The sequence below is a fragment of the Antechinus flavipes genome, chromosome 4 (assembly GCF_016432865.1).
Source record: "Antechinus flavipes isolate AdamAnt ecotype Samford, QLD, Australia chromosome 4, AdamAnt_v2, whole genome shotgun sequence".
NCBI classification, from domain to species: domain Eukaryota; kingdom Metazoa; phylum Chordata; class Mammalia; order Dasyuromorphia; family Dasyuridae; genus Antechinus; species Antechinus flavipes.
Genome location: NC_067401.1, coordinates 449,147,578 through 449,166,167, shown reverse-complemented (window position 1 = coordinate 449,166,167; position 18,590 = coordinate 449,147,578). Strand labels below are relative to the sequence as shown.

The following is an 18,590-nucleotide window of genomic DNA, read 5'->3' as shown; positions in this document are numbered from 1 at the left end:
AATCACTTTTCTCCTCCTGTTCAATAATAGACCCAATTTAATGTCTTCTTGTAGTATCTGTCCAACAAAAATATATCCACTGACAATCTTGATAGATAAATATCTGTTTAACAGTCTAAACAAAGAGAATTCTTCATCCATTTGGTTTTTCCTATTTGGATTACTGGTCTAAATTCCTGAATAATTACAGATCTCATTTAAGAGACTCTAAAACATTTTAGAGTTTGACAATGTGCAATTATCTCTAGGAAATACCCATCTAATTTGATTTCTGTACCACAGACATGTTTTGTGCCACGTTTGATATTAAGAAATAGAAGATTGAACAAGGGTGATATTTTTGTTTCAGGGAATTTTACACATATGTTTAACATATATGAGGAAAACACTTGGTTGGGTAAAGGAACTTTTAAGGTCATGTTTCATTTCACCAAATTAAATACTTCTTTATAATCAATAAACAATAAAAAGCATGTGACCTTGTATTTTCTACATCTTTCAGGCAAATAGTATAATGGCAAAAAATATGGGCTGGAATATTACTTTGCTAACAACAACCTGTTTTCGTCTAACATGGATTGTTCTTATATATGGAAAAAAATTTCGTGCATCAGCAATTATTATAATTCTCTTGATTACCTTTGCTGGGGATAGAAGGAAATAATATTTTAAGATTTTTTCCCCATGCCTTTGAAATCTGCCCATACTTAAAACTTTATGAGAACAGATATTCCTTAAAATCCTAAAAACTGTCACCTCTCTGGTTAGTACATTTTCTTTTCCCCATAGTTCTCTTTAGTGCTATTTCTATTTCCTTTAAAGGACATCTGGAATTGTGATGAAATGTGGATGCTCCACTGTTCTTGATGGTGAAAAACTTCTCATAAAAAATTTTGCAGATCTTTTCCATCTTTCATTTCCTTGATGTTCTGCCCTTATGGTGAGTATATTTAGCAGAATTTCTCACCAAGTTTGGTTTAAATTTCCCAAAATACTGCCACTGGTTTTATGAGGAAAATTTGTTCATTCTTCCATTATCTTTCTCTATAAAATTTTACAAGAGTTTATAGTTCAGACGAGAGTTACCATTTCCCTTCTCTGGGAATAACTACAACAATAGTAATATAGCACTTAATATGTGTCAAGGACCATGCTAGTGCCTTGCAAATATTATCTCACTTGATCCTTATAGCAATTCTGTGAGGTAGGTGCTACTCCTCACACAGCTTGTGTATGGGAAGCTGGATTTGAACTTAAGTCTTTTTTTTTGAACTTTAAGTCTTTAAGTCTTTCTGCCACATGCGCTATTATGAGCTAGATGCAAAATTGAACAAATATTTGTTAGAGTAGTTTTGGGGCCTTTATCAATTTAGTTGAACCTCTGAATGAAAACATATACTGTGTCAATTCTATTTCTATCCATAATTTTCCCCTTTGGGGTTAATAATAACTTGTTCAAATTTATTAGGCTATAGTTGGATGTGTTATTTTTTCCAATAATTTTATTTCTAGCTTTATATTAATTTTGATCTTTTAATAACAATAACTAACAAGTTAGTGGTCTACCCATACATAAAGAGCTGATTTAATAATGATTCTCACCATTAGTAACACCATTTCTTATCCTGAAATAGTATTCAAATTCAATTTTTGGTGCTGTTACTTGGTACTCACCATATCCAGTTCTTTTTGAATCTTTTTCTCAAAGAAAATATTCATGATGTACAGGTGTGAAATATGTGTGTTTTGCCTATATGTCTTTGACCCCTTTCATTGTTTACTTCTGAGGTCAAATTTTCCAATAATGTGTGATTTGCTTTGAAGAATCTCATCAAGTTCTTTGTTGAATTTCTCTACTTTTTCACCCTTTACAGCAAATGTTGGTACAGAAGGTGCATTATTTATATGATGGTCTTTTTACAAACAATCACCATGAACACTATGAGATGATCTAATGCTTTATGAAATGATTTTTCTTGTTGCTCTTGAAAGCACAATAAAAATAATCTTCTCTCCTCTGTAAGGATAGCCTGTATGCTCTTCTTTAATTTAGTTGCAATTATTTCCTTTTGGTTTTTTAGTGTTAAGTATACAGCAAGAATGTCAACATTAATGCTCGTCAATTGCTCCAGTACTATGTCCACGGCACAAGGAACTCGCATTAAAAGTGCCAACAATCAACCTAATGAAACTTTTAAAATGATGTGATTTTTAGCACGTTCTGCCATCTTTTCCCTGCATCTAATGAAAAAGCAGAAGAGGGATGCATAAGACTGAATGTCATTTTATATTTTTTCTTTCTCTAATGGATTGCCACAGCCAAAGAAGTCATTACCAAGTGGCCAGGCTGCTGTTTATGTGCTGAGTAAGACTGATACTTGGAAAGTTGTTAGTGTGTTGCTGAGACTGTACTTCCTCAAAAGATTTCCAGACTTGGGAGAACCTGCCAAAGCTTGTGATCTGCTGGCATAGACTTTTTCACGAGTTGTAGAGGGTGAGAGGTATAGAGAGTGTAATTATAGGACAGAATTAGTTGAGCAATTGGGTCTTAAATTCATTTTCAAGAGCTTCATTAATCTTTGGGATCCTTGTTGTTATTTACTAAATATTGGTGACTCATCCAGAATTACAGAGCAATCAAAGCTAAGTGGCAAAGTTAAATTGGAATCAATTTCTCTCCCAACATCTCTTCTGTCTGCCAGAAATCCCTCAGAAAAAATACTTTAGTTTTCAAATTTTAGATTTGGGGCTTAAACATCATAGTTCAGACAACAGAAAAGTTAGTTATTGAATCTCTAACATCAAGTATGGATGTACACTATAAGGTCCAAATGTATCTACATTCTCAGTTTAGGTACATGTAAATGTGTCAGAGATGGGTAAATCTTAACTTACCTAATGCTGATTACTAGTTCTCCTCAGCCAATGACAGAAAGCTAGTTACTTATAAATTTAATTTCATCTCTCCTGCTAAGGGAAAAATGGTTCTCCTTGGACAAATCTCTGCTGACAGTAATAACAAAGATTTCAAAATTTAAAAATCCCCCAACACCTATGAATATTTATATATATGGGGAAGGAGGGGAAAAAAGGGAATGCGAAGGTGAGGAAGGTGGCAAATTAAGAGAGAAGAAAACATGTATGTAAATGTGAAATTTTAACAGGTAGCTTACAATTTATAATACAGGGAAAAAATTACTAACAATATCCTTTGATTGGGAGGGCCGACTCTTATGTTTGCAAGATACTGTGATCTTTAAACCTGAATGAAATATGACCTAATAGTATCACTAAAATGACTAAATGATAAGGTAATATGCAACCTCATCTAAGCAGTTTTACATAAAACTGTTAGCTTGAGTATCAAAGAGACAGAAAAAGAAAGATTTTGTTAAGAGTAATTTAATAGAAATAATTCTTTTGGGATCAAATCCATGAATGAGATTCATGGGTAAGTCAGTTGTTATTTCATGGCTACAGATCTTAGCTATTTCTCAAAGTTTTTAAAGTATAAGATTTAGGAATGTGACCTAAATATAAAAAGAAACTAAAGATATTATAGTTAATAGATGTGGCATTAAAAATCCTATCATCTTACCCTATCAAGTTCCAGTGTAAACTTCTGGTCCCAACACTGATTAGAAATGGGTTTCCAGCTAGTTTGACCAACCACGGTATTGTCCAGCTTCAAAACTGCACAGATGTCATCTGTAAGAAAATTTTAAAAACTGCATTTAACAAGATAAAATAACTGAGTCCAACAAAAAAGCGGCACTATTATGTGTAGAGGGCTGCAGATAGTGGAGGAACTCTAGGTGAAGTGTAAGACCCTTCAGCCCAGAGCAGGTTTTCTCTGGGCTGAAGGATCTTATACCTCACCCAGAGTCCCCCCACTATCTGCAGACCTCTATAATTATGCAGATACAAACTATTACAGCTCTATGAAAATGCTATGTTTATAAGCAAGGTTGAGGTATTTGAAACATTCACTCATTCCAAATAATAAATATAAAAATATGTCCACCTTTAGGACTTGTTCCTTCAAGTTTAATTTAGATATCACCACATCCTCTGGGATGCTATCTTGGATGCCCAATTTAGAATTAATCTTTCTTTCCTTCCTCAAGTTTTTTATCATCATATTAAACTTTTAGATACTAAATTTTAAAAGTTTATAATAATTATTTACATATATAGTTCACCAAACCTGTTTACTTTAATAATGTAGGCCAGTGGTTCTCAAACTTTTGTTCTCAGTATCTTCATGTTGTTAAAAAACTATCAAGGATCTATGTTCAAAGAGTTTTTGTTCACATGGGTTATATTTATAGCTATTTACTATATTAGAAATAAAAAATGATTTTGAATTTGTAGACCCTCTGAAAGGGTTTCAGAGACTCCAACAATTCTTTGGACTACACTTTGAGGACCACTGATGTAGGCTATCCTGTTTTTTTCTCTTTCTCTTCGGGATCTAGTACTGTTTTCCATTTAGCAAGTACTTCAATATTTGGTGAATTGTATCTTAGGATCACAAAATTTAGAACTGGAAGGGACTAGTCCCTCTATTTCATTTTTCAGATCATAATACCAAGTTTCAGAGAGAGGAAATAAAAATGACCTTTCCTGAACTCAAAGAGGGAAGATGTACAGAATCAGGAGTCAAGCCCAGGTCTTGGGTGATTGTATCATTATAATTTCAGTGTTATTTGAAAAATAATGAAAAACAGGACAAATCCCATCGATTAGGAAAAGGCAAATACCACCCCAAATTTGAAAAAAGGGATAAGAACCAAACCTGCAAATTCTGAATTTAATTCTGGGAAAATTCTACAGTAGATCATTAAAGCAATGATTGGTGAATATGTAGAAAAGAAAGTAATGGTTATAAAGAGCCAACACAGCAAAAGAAAGAACATGCTACACTAAATTCACAACCATTTTTCACAGCATTGCTCAATAGGTAAGGAAAATGTTGTAGATTTCAGTAAAGATTTTCGCAATGTTTTTCATAAAACTTTTGTAAAAAAAGGAATACAACCATAATGACTCCAAACTCATTGGATGGATGGCTTCAAAGTGTGGTTATTAAGGCTTCAATATCAATGTGGCAGGAATCCTCCGGGGGAATGTTCTAGAAGTCTGTGCTTGGTCATTAAATGTTTTGTCAATAAGCTGAATAAAAGGCATAGATAATAAGCTCATGAAATCTGAAGACAATGCAGAGCTTGGAGGTTTAGTAAGCATATTGAGTGTTAAGAGTCAGCATCTAAAAGGATCTCAACAGAGTGCAACACTAGGTTGAATTTACTAAGATGAAACTCAAAAGGGACGAATGCCTACACTTAGCCTATATGTGGGCTTAAAAAAAAAAAAAATCCACTTCATAAGTATACTGTGAGGGAGGGAAGATCAAACAATAACAATTTTAGAAAAAGACCCTGAGATCCCAGATGGAGAGCTGATAGATCTGCAATCTGATCTCATTTTATAGATAGGGAGATGAAGAGACTTGGTCAAATTCAGAGAGCCTCTGTGTCAGAGGCTAGACTTGGCCTAGGCCCAGGGCCTGGCTAGTACTCTTCTTATTGGGCTTTGTTGCCCCTCTTCACGGGTTTCAGGAGACTGAGGGTGGGGTTGAGTTGGCGTGTCATCTGATGGCACCACTGCACTCTGTCCCAGTTCCACATCATCAGGAAAGCTCTTCCTCTCAAAAAAGAAGAGCTTGAAGAAAGATCCTGATAAGCCAATGAACACAAAGGACGGTGAAAAGCCTTGAGAACAAATTACAGGAGGCCTAGCTGACAGAATTGTGGGTATTTATTTAGTTTGAAGAAGAAAAGACTACGTGGCAATATGATTTTATTCAAGTACTTAAATGAAGGACAAAACCAGAAATAATGAGTGAAAGTTGCAAAATGCATAATTTAGGTTTCTGTAAGTATCAAATGATAGACAACAATTAGGAAACAAGAAAATGCAGGGAAAGTCACAGACACAGAGACAAATTTCCTCTGTAATTATCAAGCACACACTATCCGTCAGCTATCACGCCATGTGCTGGAAACAAAAGACAGGAGGAACACCAGGATTTGCATGTCACCTCTTGTCATTCACTAGCTCTGTGACTCTGGGTAAGCTGCTGAACCTTCCTGAATCACTGTGCTCAGTAGAATGAGGCTGATCATTGCATCTATGTCATGGGGCTGTCACCAGGAACAAATACGAATGTAAAGTGTCTCACTAACATTGAAACATTCTATGAACATCAGCGAAAAGAAAGAAAGTGGTAAGGAAAGTAGCAGCACTAAAGAAAAAGATATCTTAGTTCAATAAAAGGCATGGAGAGTGCACTGAGATGCATGAAAACACATTCTTTTAATCCACTCACCACAAATGTTTTCATGTAAATGATATGTAGCATGAGTTTTTTTCTTAAAATGAGCCAAGTAAAAATGACCCTCTGGTTTATATCTGTAGCAATTAATATGATAAACTATCACATTTGCCCAAAGAGAATCCTACTATAAACCACCTTTCACTAGATGCTCTGACTATGGGGGGAAATCTCTTGCTTTCCTTTAGTGCAGTTAAACTTGTGTTTTCCTATGTTCTTAAAGAGTTTCTTTGGCCCATCTTATGACAATCATTGCCTTTAGGAGTGCACAGTGCTTGCTCTGCCTAGTCTTCAAACAAATAATCTAGCAGTATCCCCTGCTGCTAGCAAGGCTTTATAATGACCTTATGAGTGATCCTATCTTTTGATTCTAAATTGTGAACAGCTTAGAGGTAACATAAAACTTTCAAGACTCACATACACATAAAAACACAGTAGTTTACATGATTATACAACTTCAATCTGGCACAAAACTTGATATGTAAAAGCAGGTATTTTTAAATTAGGGTCTGTGAACCCCATTTTCAATGCATTTCATATATGATTGATAAATGCATTTCAATACAATTGATTTCCTTAGTAATCTATGTATTTTATTTTCTATTTAAAAGAACGATTCTGAAAAGGGCTTTATAGATTTCACCAGATTGCCACAGGTATCCTTGACACAACAAAAAATTAAGCATCTAAGCTCTGAAGTCTTACTTTTATCTTCCAAAAGAAAATCTAACACTTCTGATTTAGTTATTTAATCCCTTTCTTTTTCATAGTCAGTCTTTGCTTCTCTACTGAAAACATCAATTGAATCTGCTCATTCTAACTGAATTCCCATTACCAAAGCCTCAATCCAAGTTTTGAGAACATTATGTTTGGAAATCTTTTTGTCTCCCAAATTTCGGCCTAGCCTTCATTTTAAAACATTGAATATTTTCAAACTCATGTTGTCTTCAGTCTTGTCACTTTGATTTTACTATCTTATTTCTTGCTTCAATGGCTACTTGCTTGCTATTATTTTTCAAATGAAAGTGAAATTTAACAATTGTCTTCAAATGTTCTCTATCCACTAAACACACTTTACTGAAATACAAAACAACTGGAGAAAGCAATGTTATATTTTTAGTTTTAACACTTATGAGACTACAACCACCATCTTAACACTTTTTCTGTCATTCATTCCAGTTTTCAAGGGAGATTGGTTTACTATAAATCAATGCATGTGTGCACTCACACAACCCCACCCCACCCCAATCTAAGCACTTATTTAAGTCATTTACTTATGTAAATTAACTAAATAGGATGATGGTTGGTCGATCATAAAGAGACAAAAGGACTGTTAAATAGTGCCCTAAAAGACTGAACAATCCTATTTAGGATCATAATGTTCAGGATCTCTCCAGGAGGAGTCTTTTGTGCTGAACACATTGTTTTATGAAAATAATATACTTTTTGGTAGTTGCCTCTGAAGTACTTTTGAAAAGTTTTACTAGCTTATATTATATACATAAAGCCAACTTTTAAAATTAAAATCTATGTTGTTTCATACATTGAATAATCAAGACAACTTCATTGATACCTTCTTTCCTACTCCTTCTGAGATCCCTCCTATTCAACAGTAAATCATTTCTGTCAACTGCTTCTACCAGGAAATCCTAAAGCTCTGTTATCTAATATCAGTAAGAAGATAACAGAGCAGGAAATGTGAGACCTAGCTACTGGATTTTGAACAAGTACATTTTAATATGGTTTATATATTTCTAAAATCACCATAAAAATCACTTTTCTATTTTTAATTTTTTTTCCTGCAGAGTTTTTAAATGTCTACTTCTTTCTATTCCCATAATGAAGTCTCTTGTTTATGCCTTTTTAATGTTTAGAAAATTAAGAAAATTAGTTACTGAACTGGACAAGTCATCTGTTTTTAGAAGGTTTCGACTACTCCCACTTTTACTTTTGCTTGTTCTGCTCATGAAGGATGATCTTGTTTCACTTGGGCTCCAGCCAGGCAGTGTAACTGATGTTGCTTTTGAACGTCCAGGGACATTCTCTAATATATCTTGGCAGCCCATGAGTCGAACTTCCAAAGTACCTGTTAACATGAACACATATATTACATAAGAACCTCAATTTGTTGTGGAAATGCAAAAAAGTTGTAATAAAAATATAAGCAAAGTAATTTCTATGAACTAATTGTTGTCTTTCCTTCTTGATAATAATTGATGACAATGGAGGCAACGATAATTCAATGAAGGAAACAGAAGTGTGGGATTTTTGTCTTTACCTGGATATCCCCACCATATCTCAGTGACACCATTCGAACAAGCTATTTTCTATTAAATTCCTCCTACATATAAATTATCTTCACCCCTGCCCAAACCTTTCGCAGCTACTAACTTTGTTTTTATTGTCATGAAAATTACTAATCATCAAGGTTTGAAACTTCAAACTCTACTCTTTGCTTAATTTCCTTTCTCCCTACTATTCAATCAGCTGCCAAGATGCATTAATTCTCTGTTCAGGTCTGTAACTTGTTATTATTTTATTTAGGCTTTTATCTTCTGGCTGAGACTATGGTTAATAAACTCTTAACTAAGCTTTTTTCTTTATTCTCAGCATCCTCCATCATAACAGCATCTGTATAATTTTCCTATTTCATGTGACTCCATTAAAAATTTTTCAGTAGTTCCTTATTTCCTACTAAATAAATTTTAAAATTTCATTCTGACATTCAAAGCCTCTCTATAAATTGTCTTAAAATTATATTTTCCACTTTAATCTAAGCCTCCCCTTCACATATCTTATTCTTTCTCCTTTATCTATATATTCACCTTCATTACTTCCTTCCATGAAGGAGGTATCTTTCCATACTCTTTCTCTATCCTTCTTCAGAACCTCTTCTATCATTTTGCTTGAATCTGTTTTCTACTTAGTACATGTTTATTTGAATTAGTTTCTGTATTAACCCGTAAGCTCCTATAAGACAGAGAATTTTTCTTTGTATTCCTGGTGCAAAGAGGAGAAATTGGAACACAGAAATATTTGATACTTCTGTAAAGTGAGTTTTAAAAAATGGGAAATATTAAAAGACATATGTCAGAATTTGCCTGAATAGCTTAATACAAATCTATCAAAAACATTTACGAAGAGTCTGCTTGGGACAGAATGATCTACCAGGATAGAAAAACAAAAAATGAACAGCTTCCTTCTCTCAAGAAGCTTACATTAGGTGGAGGAGAGACCATGTAAGTAGAGACAAAATAAATATGAAGGGATATTCTTAAGAAGTTGAGGGGAAATGATGAAGAGCCTAATATAGAAGCTTAGGATTCTAAAAAGCAGAAATGAGAAAAGAAGTGCATCATTCCAGGTATGAAGGGCAGCCTGTGTAGAGGAATGGGTAGGAGGAAGAACTAAAGAGCATTGGAATAGGTATAATGTATAAGATGAGTGGAAAAGTAGGTTGAACTTAGTGGAAGACTTTAAACAGTATTTAACACCATTTAGGAAACATTATATAGATGTTTATTACCTCCCTTGCTCCCTTTACAGAAAGACAAAGCTTTATTTTCTATAATAGATTCAAAGAATTTTAGTTCTGGAAATAACCTTAGATTTATTTTGATAATACTGTTTTACAGAAGAGTAAACTGAAATTCAGAGTAAATAACTTGTCCAAGGTTAAGTAGTGGTAAAATCAAGTCTACACTTTCTTTGAGCTGCTCTGAGACCTAACCTCTAAAGTCACCCAGAATCCATCTGATTTATTTCACAAAACTGCTCTCACCTTAATCCCCCTCCTCTCCCTGAGTCTGCCCTTTTTCCAGGCTAAAATCTATGAGTTGATTTGACTACATAACAAAAAGTCACAGTCCTAAGATGCCTCTCCATCCAGTTATCAAATACTATGTGAGCCTTTGCTTAGAGCCTGTGCCTACTTTACTTTCTTCACTTCCCTTTTCTTTCAATACTGTATGATAGCTATCTACTCAAATTTTTCATAGCACTCTGAACCTCTCCCTCACATTTATCACATTCTGTCTTTGTTCAATAATATATCACATACATGTCTTATCCCTTTCTTTTGTTAGCATAAATTCTCTGACAACAGGATCTGTGCCTCATTTCATTTTTCTATCCTTAGTACATAATAGTCTATAGAAGTGGTTCCAAAAGATTAAATTTAAATCAATAGTACTTAAAGTATAGCCTGAGTACTGTGGACCTATATAACTCATGGATACAATTATCAAGCATTTACTATGTGGAGACAAAAAAGAGAAAAAAATTGGCCAAGACAGTTAACCATTGACCTCCAGGAACCAATGGCCAGGGGGATAAGATACAAAGATAACTAAAACACTATAATATTACATTTATTAGAGAGTTCTATGCAAAAAGTTTTGTCTAATTAAGGAAAATTTATTGATTTAGAAGAACAGGGGGAACAATCAGGAAAAGATTAACTCAGAGGACAAATATTTGTAATTTAACAGCTATTGATGGGGAAGGAATTGAAAATAGTAGAAATAAAGACAAGGCAGTGTCAGAAGACAATGCATAATGTCCACTTAGTACTGAATGTGGAATTTGTGAAGAATAATAAAGTTAGACAAATAAGATCATGCCGTCTTGTAGAAGTTTTTCCATGCCTGGTAAAAGAGCCTGAACCTTACATGAGAAGCTATAGATGAATATGTTTTTGTCAAGAATGACATGTGAATATGCCTAAAGCAGAAAAAATTATCTGACAGCATTATGAAAGACAGATTGCAAGAGAGGAGCATATACAAAGGTGGGAGCTACTGAAACAAATTAGTTAAGCAATGAGAATCTATATTAGAATGGTAACAATGTAAATAGAGACAAGGCAAATGATAGGAAACATTATGTAGAGAGAGAATTCACAAAACCTGAAGAAATAAGAGAAAATAAAAATGAACACAGGAGAGATCAGGTGAATGATGGTGTCACAGACATAAATAATGAAGTCAGGAGGAGGGACAAGTAAGTTTAGGAGGGCAGATAATGAAATAGTTTCAAATATGTTGAGTTTGAAGTGACGGTGAGACTAGGCAATGTTCAATGAGCAGTTGGAAACACAAGTCTGAAGCTCAGAAGAGAGATCAAGATTGGAAATAAAGATCTAAACAATTGTACAGAAGTGATATGCAAAGGAGTACATAGAATTAGAGATGGAGAACACAAGAAAAAAGAAAGTTAAGGGCAGACTGTGAGAAAGAACCATATTAAAGGATTTAGAAGAAGAAGATGAGAAACCAGACAAGGAATCAGATGAAAAGGTGAGAAAAACAAGAGAACTGGGAGATTATAGTATTCTGAAGATGGTGGCCAACAGAATTAAAACTTCAGGGACATCAAAAAAGTTGAGGATGGGGAGAAGAAAGGAGGAGAAGGATTCGATTGCTCCAGAAAAACCAATTTTACTAGAGTAGTGTAAAAAAATAATAATAATAAAAGGATGAGAAGAGAGAGAAAGAATACGGAAAAAGTAGTTCAAAGTAATGGCAAAGTAAATAGCAAAGTTCAAGTTTATTAGTAAGAAATAGAGGGACAGAATGATAATTCGATAGTCTATGTCAAAGAAAAGTTTTTTGTTATTGTTGTTGTTTTTTTTAAACTAGGAACTAGAAGAGAGAAATTAAAAATATGTAAGAGAAGGACTAACTATACCAGAAAGATTCTGTAGGTGGAAGAAAAGGGAAATAACAATACAGAGAAAAAAATTACTAATTCTTCCAGAGTGAAGGAAAGAGGAAAGAACAACATTGCTGATAGGTTCTAAGGGATGAAGGAGGGTAATTAAGGGAATTCTCTTGGTATAACTTAAAGTGTCCTGAATCAAATAATATAAGTAATTCATCTGCTAAGACTGTGGGGGTACACTTGGTAGTAAGAGGTAAGAAGAGTGAACTTCTTTTCAACAATGAGGTGATTCAGGCCAATTCCAATAAACTTGTGATGAAGACAGCCATCTGCATTCAGAAAAAGGACTATGGGTACTAAATGTGGATCATAACATAGTATTTTCACCTTTTTTTTCCCCCTTTATTTTTTCCCCCTTTTTGATCTGATTTTTCTTGTACAGCATGATAAATGTGGAAATGTGTATAAAGGAATTGTACATATTTAACATATATTGGATTACTTGCTGTCTGGGGGAGGAGGGGAGAAAGATGGGGAAAGAGGGAGAAAAAATTTAGAATTCAAGGTTCATATGGATGAATGCTGAAAACTATATTTGCATGCATTTTGAATATAAAAAGAGTGAGCTTATAATAATCATTGTGAAAAATGAAAACTCAATTAAGGTAGAATTGTTGAGTGGCAATAAGGGGCCAGCTATCTTTTAACATGAATTTCAGAGTATAAAATATGCTTACATGTTTATGACTTTTCTCTTCCAACAATCAGTAGTCTTGGGAATGAATTAAATGGTAATGTGACTTAAGATATCCAGGATGAAAACAGCAGAAAGTGACAGGAAACAAGGGATTTCATGGTGATATAGCTAACAAAAGAAGCATTAAAGCATCAAATCACAAAGTCCAAACTAGGTATGAAAAAGTAAAGACAATAAAGAATGGAATAAAAGGAATAAACCAAAGGGGAGAAGGTCACAATGAGAAGAAAAAAGGTAAATCTAATATAAAAGAAGAAAAACGACATATGACAAAAGACACGGCAGAATGATAAATTTCACTATTTTAGAAGAGATGCAAATTCAAGAGGTAGTAAAACTTAAGCATGCCAACAATGCTTGAAGTTTGGTGGAGAAGGAAGTATCTTAGGGTTGAAGATGTTGAAGAACTCAGCTGTCAGATGGACTATGAAATGATTTTAGAACATCTAAGAATAAGAGGAGGGTAGAAGTAAAGAGGAAGACCATGAACTAGCTACTCAAGTTACTGAAAAAGCAAAGAGAATGAGCTGAGGATTGGTAGATAAGAGAAACAACCACAGGGAAGAGATTAGAAAAAGAATAGAAGGATGGTGGTGAAGGAATGATACAACAGAAAAAGAATACATTATTATAGTTTCCATATATGTAACTTAAACAAAGAATGAATTATTTAGAAAGCTGGGCACAGACTGATTGTACTGCAATGCAACACTCCTGAGAAAAAATACGTTAAGTTGGATTCTCTTCAGAAAAAAATCCTGAAGATCCAAACTAAAAATTAGGTATGCAAGAAAAGGGGCAAAAAAATAAAGATGTTGATCTGAGTAAGACTCACTGATCAATTGTTATACCATCTATTAAAATAAGTTCCAAATGAATACATGACTTACCATAAAGAGTAACATCATAAACAAATTAAAGGAGCAATAAAGAACTTACATATTAGATCTACTGAAAGGTAAAGTGTTGATGACTACACAAGATATTGTGAAGAACACAGGAGGTGGTGGTAAAACAATTTTGACTGCACAAAACCCACCTATTCAGCTAAAAATAGAAAAGCAGGTAAATGGGGGAAAAATCTTGCTGATTAAGATCTCATTTCTAAGATACATAGAGATAATTAAAGTTTGTGGGTGTAAGAATCATTTTCCAATTGTTAAAGGTCAAAGGCCACAAAGAAACAGTTTTCACAAGACCCTCATGCTAGCAAGTCATACAAAAAGATGCTCTTACTCACTGGTAATGAGAAGAATTTAAATTAAAACAACTCTACGGACTCTACAACATCTCAGGCCTATTAGAATGGCAAGGCTGACCAAAAAAAAACCAAACAAACAGAAAAGGAATGCCAGAGAGCTGGGGGAACATAGGTATATCCATTTACCATTGATGTATATGTGAACTGGGTTCAATTACACTAGAAAGTAATTTGAACCAATGCCCCCAAATTTTGTAAGCTGTGTATGCTCTTTGACACAATGAAATTTTTACTAGGTCTGTTCTCTTAAGAAATGAAAGAAAAAAGAAAAAGCCAGATAAGCTTAAAAATATTCATAGCATCTCTTTTTATGGAATGGAAACTAAGAAGGAATCCATTAATCAGGGAATGGCTGAACAACTTATGATGTATGAATATGATGGAATACTACTGTGCAATAATAAATGAAAAAGGTGGGGGGAAAGAAACTTTCAAAGACTTATATGAATTAACACAAAATAAAGTTAGCAGTTATTACTGTTTGGTCTGTTTTTCTTGGTGGTGCAAATGAACAATATGCCTAAAACAGAACTCATTATAAAATACTTCATCCCAAATCCATCCCTCTTATAGCTATCAAAAGGACTGTCACACCCAAAGAAGAAGGAAAAGGAGCCAAATATACAAAAAATATTTTTAGCAGATTTTAACTGTAGTAGCAAAGAACTAGAACCTGAGGATGTATTGATTAAACAAATCATACATATGGATATAACTCATGATGATAGTATCAGAAAAATCTGGGAATATTTTAACTGTGCAGAGTAAAGTAAGCAGAACTAAGAAAACAATTTATACAAAACTAACAATATTATAAAGACAGACTGTTTTGAAAGACTTAAGAACTCTGATCAATGCAGTAACCAACCATGATTTCAGAAAACTAATGATGAAACTTGCTATCCACCATATTTGTTTTTGGAAGGAGCCAATGGAAAACTCTGTTTTTGACCACATATGTTTGTAGCAAGGATTTTGTTTTTCCTTTCTCAAATGATGGGGGCTGAGGGATAAGGAAGATTAGAGAGAAAGAATGCATGGATTTTTATTGATGAAAAACAAATTTTAAAAATAAAATAAATATAAGAAAAACAGCAACAAAAGTCATGTGCTAAAGAGGGATGAAAGAGTAGATAGCTGAGAATGAGTAAGAGCTCTAAAGTCTTATAATAAAAAGTGTCAGGAGCATTAATGCTCAGAGGAAATTGATGTTGAAAATAAATGCTAGAGCCAGTAAGTGAATTTTACATCTGCAATGGAAAGGAAGATTAAAAAGAGATTAAGACTTATATACAGGGTGAACAAGAAGATGAAATTAAGAGAGAGCTCAACTGCTAAACTCTTATTTTGGTTTTACCTTTTAAAGGGCACAATTACTGGACTGAGATGAAGAAACATGCATAATAGGGAACTGAAATTGGGGTAAATTAGGAGATGGTAAAACTCGATAACTTCAAGTTGCCAGCCCTCTCCCTCCCCCTCAAAAAAAAAATAAAAGACATGTGGATTGTAATGCGCTGAGGCTTGAGTTGATGCACTGAGGTCCCAAGCACATGAGGCTAAATAGTAATTGGACCAAATTCTATTTATATATACTTGGAGAAAGAATGGCCCCTGCCCACTATTAGCATAATGATTGAAAGCTCTGGGCCCTGGGTAGGAGGGGAGGGGTGAGACTTGTCCCCCAGCACTAGTCCAAGACAGTCTATTCTTCAAAGTCTGAGGGGGCCTCACCCCCGCTATGTACTCTGAGGTCCAAGTGCCTACACAGTCAGTCCGGACTCCTGGTAGCTGCGACTCCACATCCGTCTCCAGGACCAAGAAGCGGAGGTCGAGGGGGAGGTCTGGGTCCCATCCACAGCTGCGGCCCACCGAGTCAAGCTGGGCATGTTTAACCACAAGGGGCTGGCTCACTGTGGGCAACTTCGGCCTGGGTCGAGGGCCCGATGCCCGACGGGTCCTCGCACTACAGCAAAGATGGCTACATTGGGGGAAGCACCCCGAGACCGTCCCAGCCCCAGCCACCATCCCAGACCTTCTTTCCCTTCCCTTCGCCAGTGAAGAGCGAGTACAGCTTGGAGGGACCCTCGGCTCCCAATTCCAGCCAGACCAAGGGGTGGTACGCCTTCACCGCGCCTCCACCCCTGGCCAAGGCCAGGCAGGCCACGGCCCCCCACAACCTGCACCTCATGCCTCCCAAAGAAGACACTTCCTGCTCTTCCCCTGCCTCCACCCACCAAAATCGTCATTTCCTATACAATACATCAGGACTTGCACAAAGAGTGGGCGGGGGCCATTCTTTCTCCAAGGATATATATTAATAGAATATGGTCCAATTACTATTTAGCCTCACGTGCTTGGGACCTCAGTGCATCAACTCAAACCTCAGCCCATTACAGTGGGTGATTACCAAACCATTGTACAATAACTACAATAACTACAAATATGGAGATTAGATGTACAAAAAGAATAAAGATGGGCAAACTATGCCTGATTCACAAATAAAGAGGGAAGTTCTTTTAAGTCAGAGAATAATCAGCCCTGACTTTAATTCCTGGCAAAACTTAGAATACAATAAAGTGATGAGTTCTGTGAGTATTTAGAAAAGAAAAAAATCTTCTCAGCTTAATCAAGAAACTGTATCTGGGTTTCAGGATGGGAAGTGTCCAAAAACATATTCTTGTGAACAAGATGGAAAGACAATATGAAAAATGAAAGCAGATAGACAGATTCAGATCTGGTTAAAGGACCAGAGTCATTCTGAAAATTAGCCTCAAGGACAGCCCAAGGAATCTGTCCTTGGTCCTGATTTTCTCAACATTTTTAATTTAACAAATTAACTTACAGACAGAATAAAGATAACATTTTCAAACAACATAACTACAACTCACTTTAGAGAGAAGTAAAAAAAAAAGTCCAAAGAGATTAATTGGTTTATCTAAGGTGACATAAACAATAAAAGGCAGAGTTCAGGTTCTCTAACTCCAATTCCAAGGGAATCTATCCAGTGAGTACAACCTCACCCCCTTAATAAATGTGGGAGAAGCATAAAATGTGACATGTTTTCCAGAGCAAGAAAAGAGGTAGAAAGGACAAAAAAACAGCACATGCTATACATAATATGCTTTCCTGAGACAGAATAAAATTTCAATTCTTGCTACAGTAAAAATTTGTCTTCCAATGTTTACTCTGACTTCAGTAATTTTCAATCATGTCTAATTCTTTGTGACCTCATTTGTAGTTTTCTTGGCAAAGACACTGTAGCAGTTGATCATTTTCTTCTCTAGCTCATTTTACATATGAAGAAACTGAGGCAAAATTAAGTGAACTGCCCAGAATCATACAGGTAATGGGTGCCTGAAAACAGATGTGGATTCAAGTCCTCCTAACTCCATGATCAGTGCTAAATCCACTATGCAACTTAGTTACCCTTACTCTGATAAATCGGAATGTTGGATGCTTCAAGTTTTTAATCAGAAAACCTGGCATATGAAAAAAATGGAACAGTGAGAGTTCAAGTAATCCTGATAGTAAGAACATATATAGACTATAGAGTATTTTGGGAAATTTAATAATCTAAATAATATTTTAAATAAGTAATTACTCCAAAAAACAGTATCATTTTCAGATGAAGGCAGGAGCAACAGTTACTGCCCAAGACTCAAAATTCACATATTTGGATATGGCTTGTCATTGACAATTTTGGTGATCTAAATAAATACATAACATATCAACCACTAAAATAGTATAAAAATGAATTTTTAAAAAGCACAATATTCTTAAAGCATAGCTAACCCACCACATACCTGTTAGTGCTGCTGGTTTGCATAGTGTACTATACTGGTTTTGTGTAGATATTACACTCTGCCGTGGACTTAGTGTTGGTGATGCAACAAGAGATAGCTCTTCAATAATAATACTGCTTTTGGGATGATTTTTCGGAAGTTCGTTCAATCTTTGTTCTAATGAATACTTTAAAAGATCCAACTTTTGACTTGATTCATTAAATCTCGCTTGAGCCTTGAACAGAAAAAAAAAAGGGGTGCTTTCATTCTAATAATTATATTCCTTAAATATTGCATTAAGTTAAAACATTTAATTTGAAAAATTACTTCTGAAAGTGCTTTTCTGTCTGTTACTTTTCCAGATCCAAGTAATTTCATCACATTCTTTGCACCTTCTGCTACTGCAAATTCTATCCTAAAATGATGCCGTAATTCTTCCATCCGAAGTTCAAGAGGACTTATCACAGGTTTTGCTAGAAGAAGAAAAAAATTTAAGTAAACTCAATGGAACCAACTATTTGGATTATATAAGACACCTTAGAAGAATTTTAAAAGCAAATGAATTCTGATGAGATTAAAACAGAAGGTAATTATTTAATGTAGGAAATAGATATACTTTAATGGATATTAAGGTAAAATGTAGGTCTTTATAATGAAGCTGCATTGTACATTTAATTTAAATTACAAGTCTGAAAATTTTTTTTAGAACTAAGGATAAGCCAGTATGTC

General features: G+C 34.8%; 1 protein-coding gene across 3 annotated transcripts in view; it reads right to left on the bottom strand.

The window, feature by feature from the left end:
• The window catches only part of PKN2 (protein kinase N2), a 181,389-nt gene that overhangs the window by 51,016 nt on the left and 111,783 nt on the right, over positions 1-18,590 (bottom strand). For all 3 annotated transcript variants that reach the window (XM_051999330.1, XM_051999331.1, XM_051999332.1), the window contains 4 exons: positions 18,189-18,334; positions 17,883-18,096; positions 8,298-8,483; positions 3,599-3,708 (listed from right to left, as the gene is read on the bottom strand). In XM_051999330.1, coding sequence (XP_051855290.1) covers positions 3,599-3,708; positions 8,298-8,483; positions 17,883-18,096; positions 18,189-18,334 — 656 coding nt within the window. The remainder of the gene's footprint in view (positions 1-3,598; positions 3,709-8,297; positions 8,484-17,882; positions 18,097-18,188; positions 18,335-18,590) is intronic.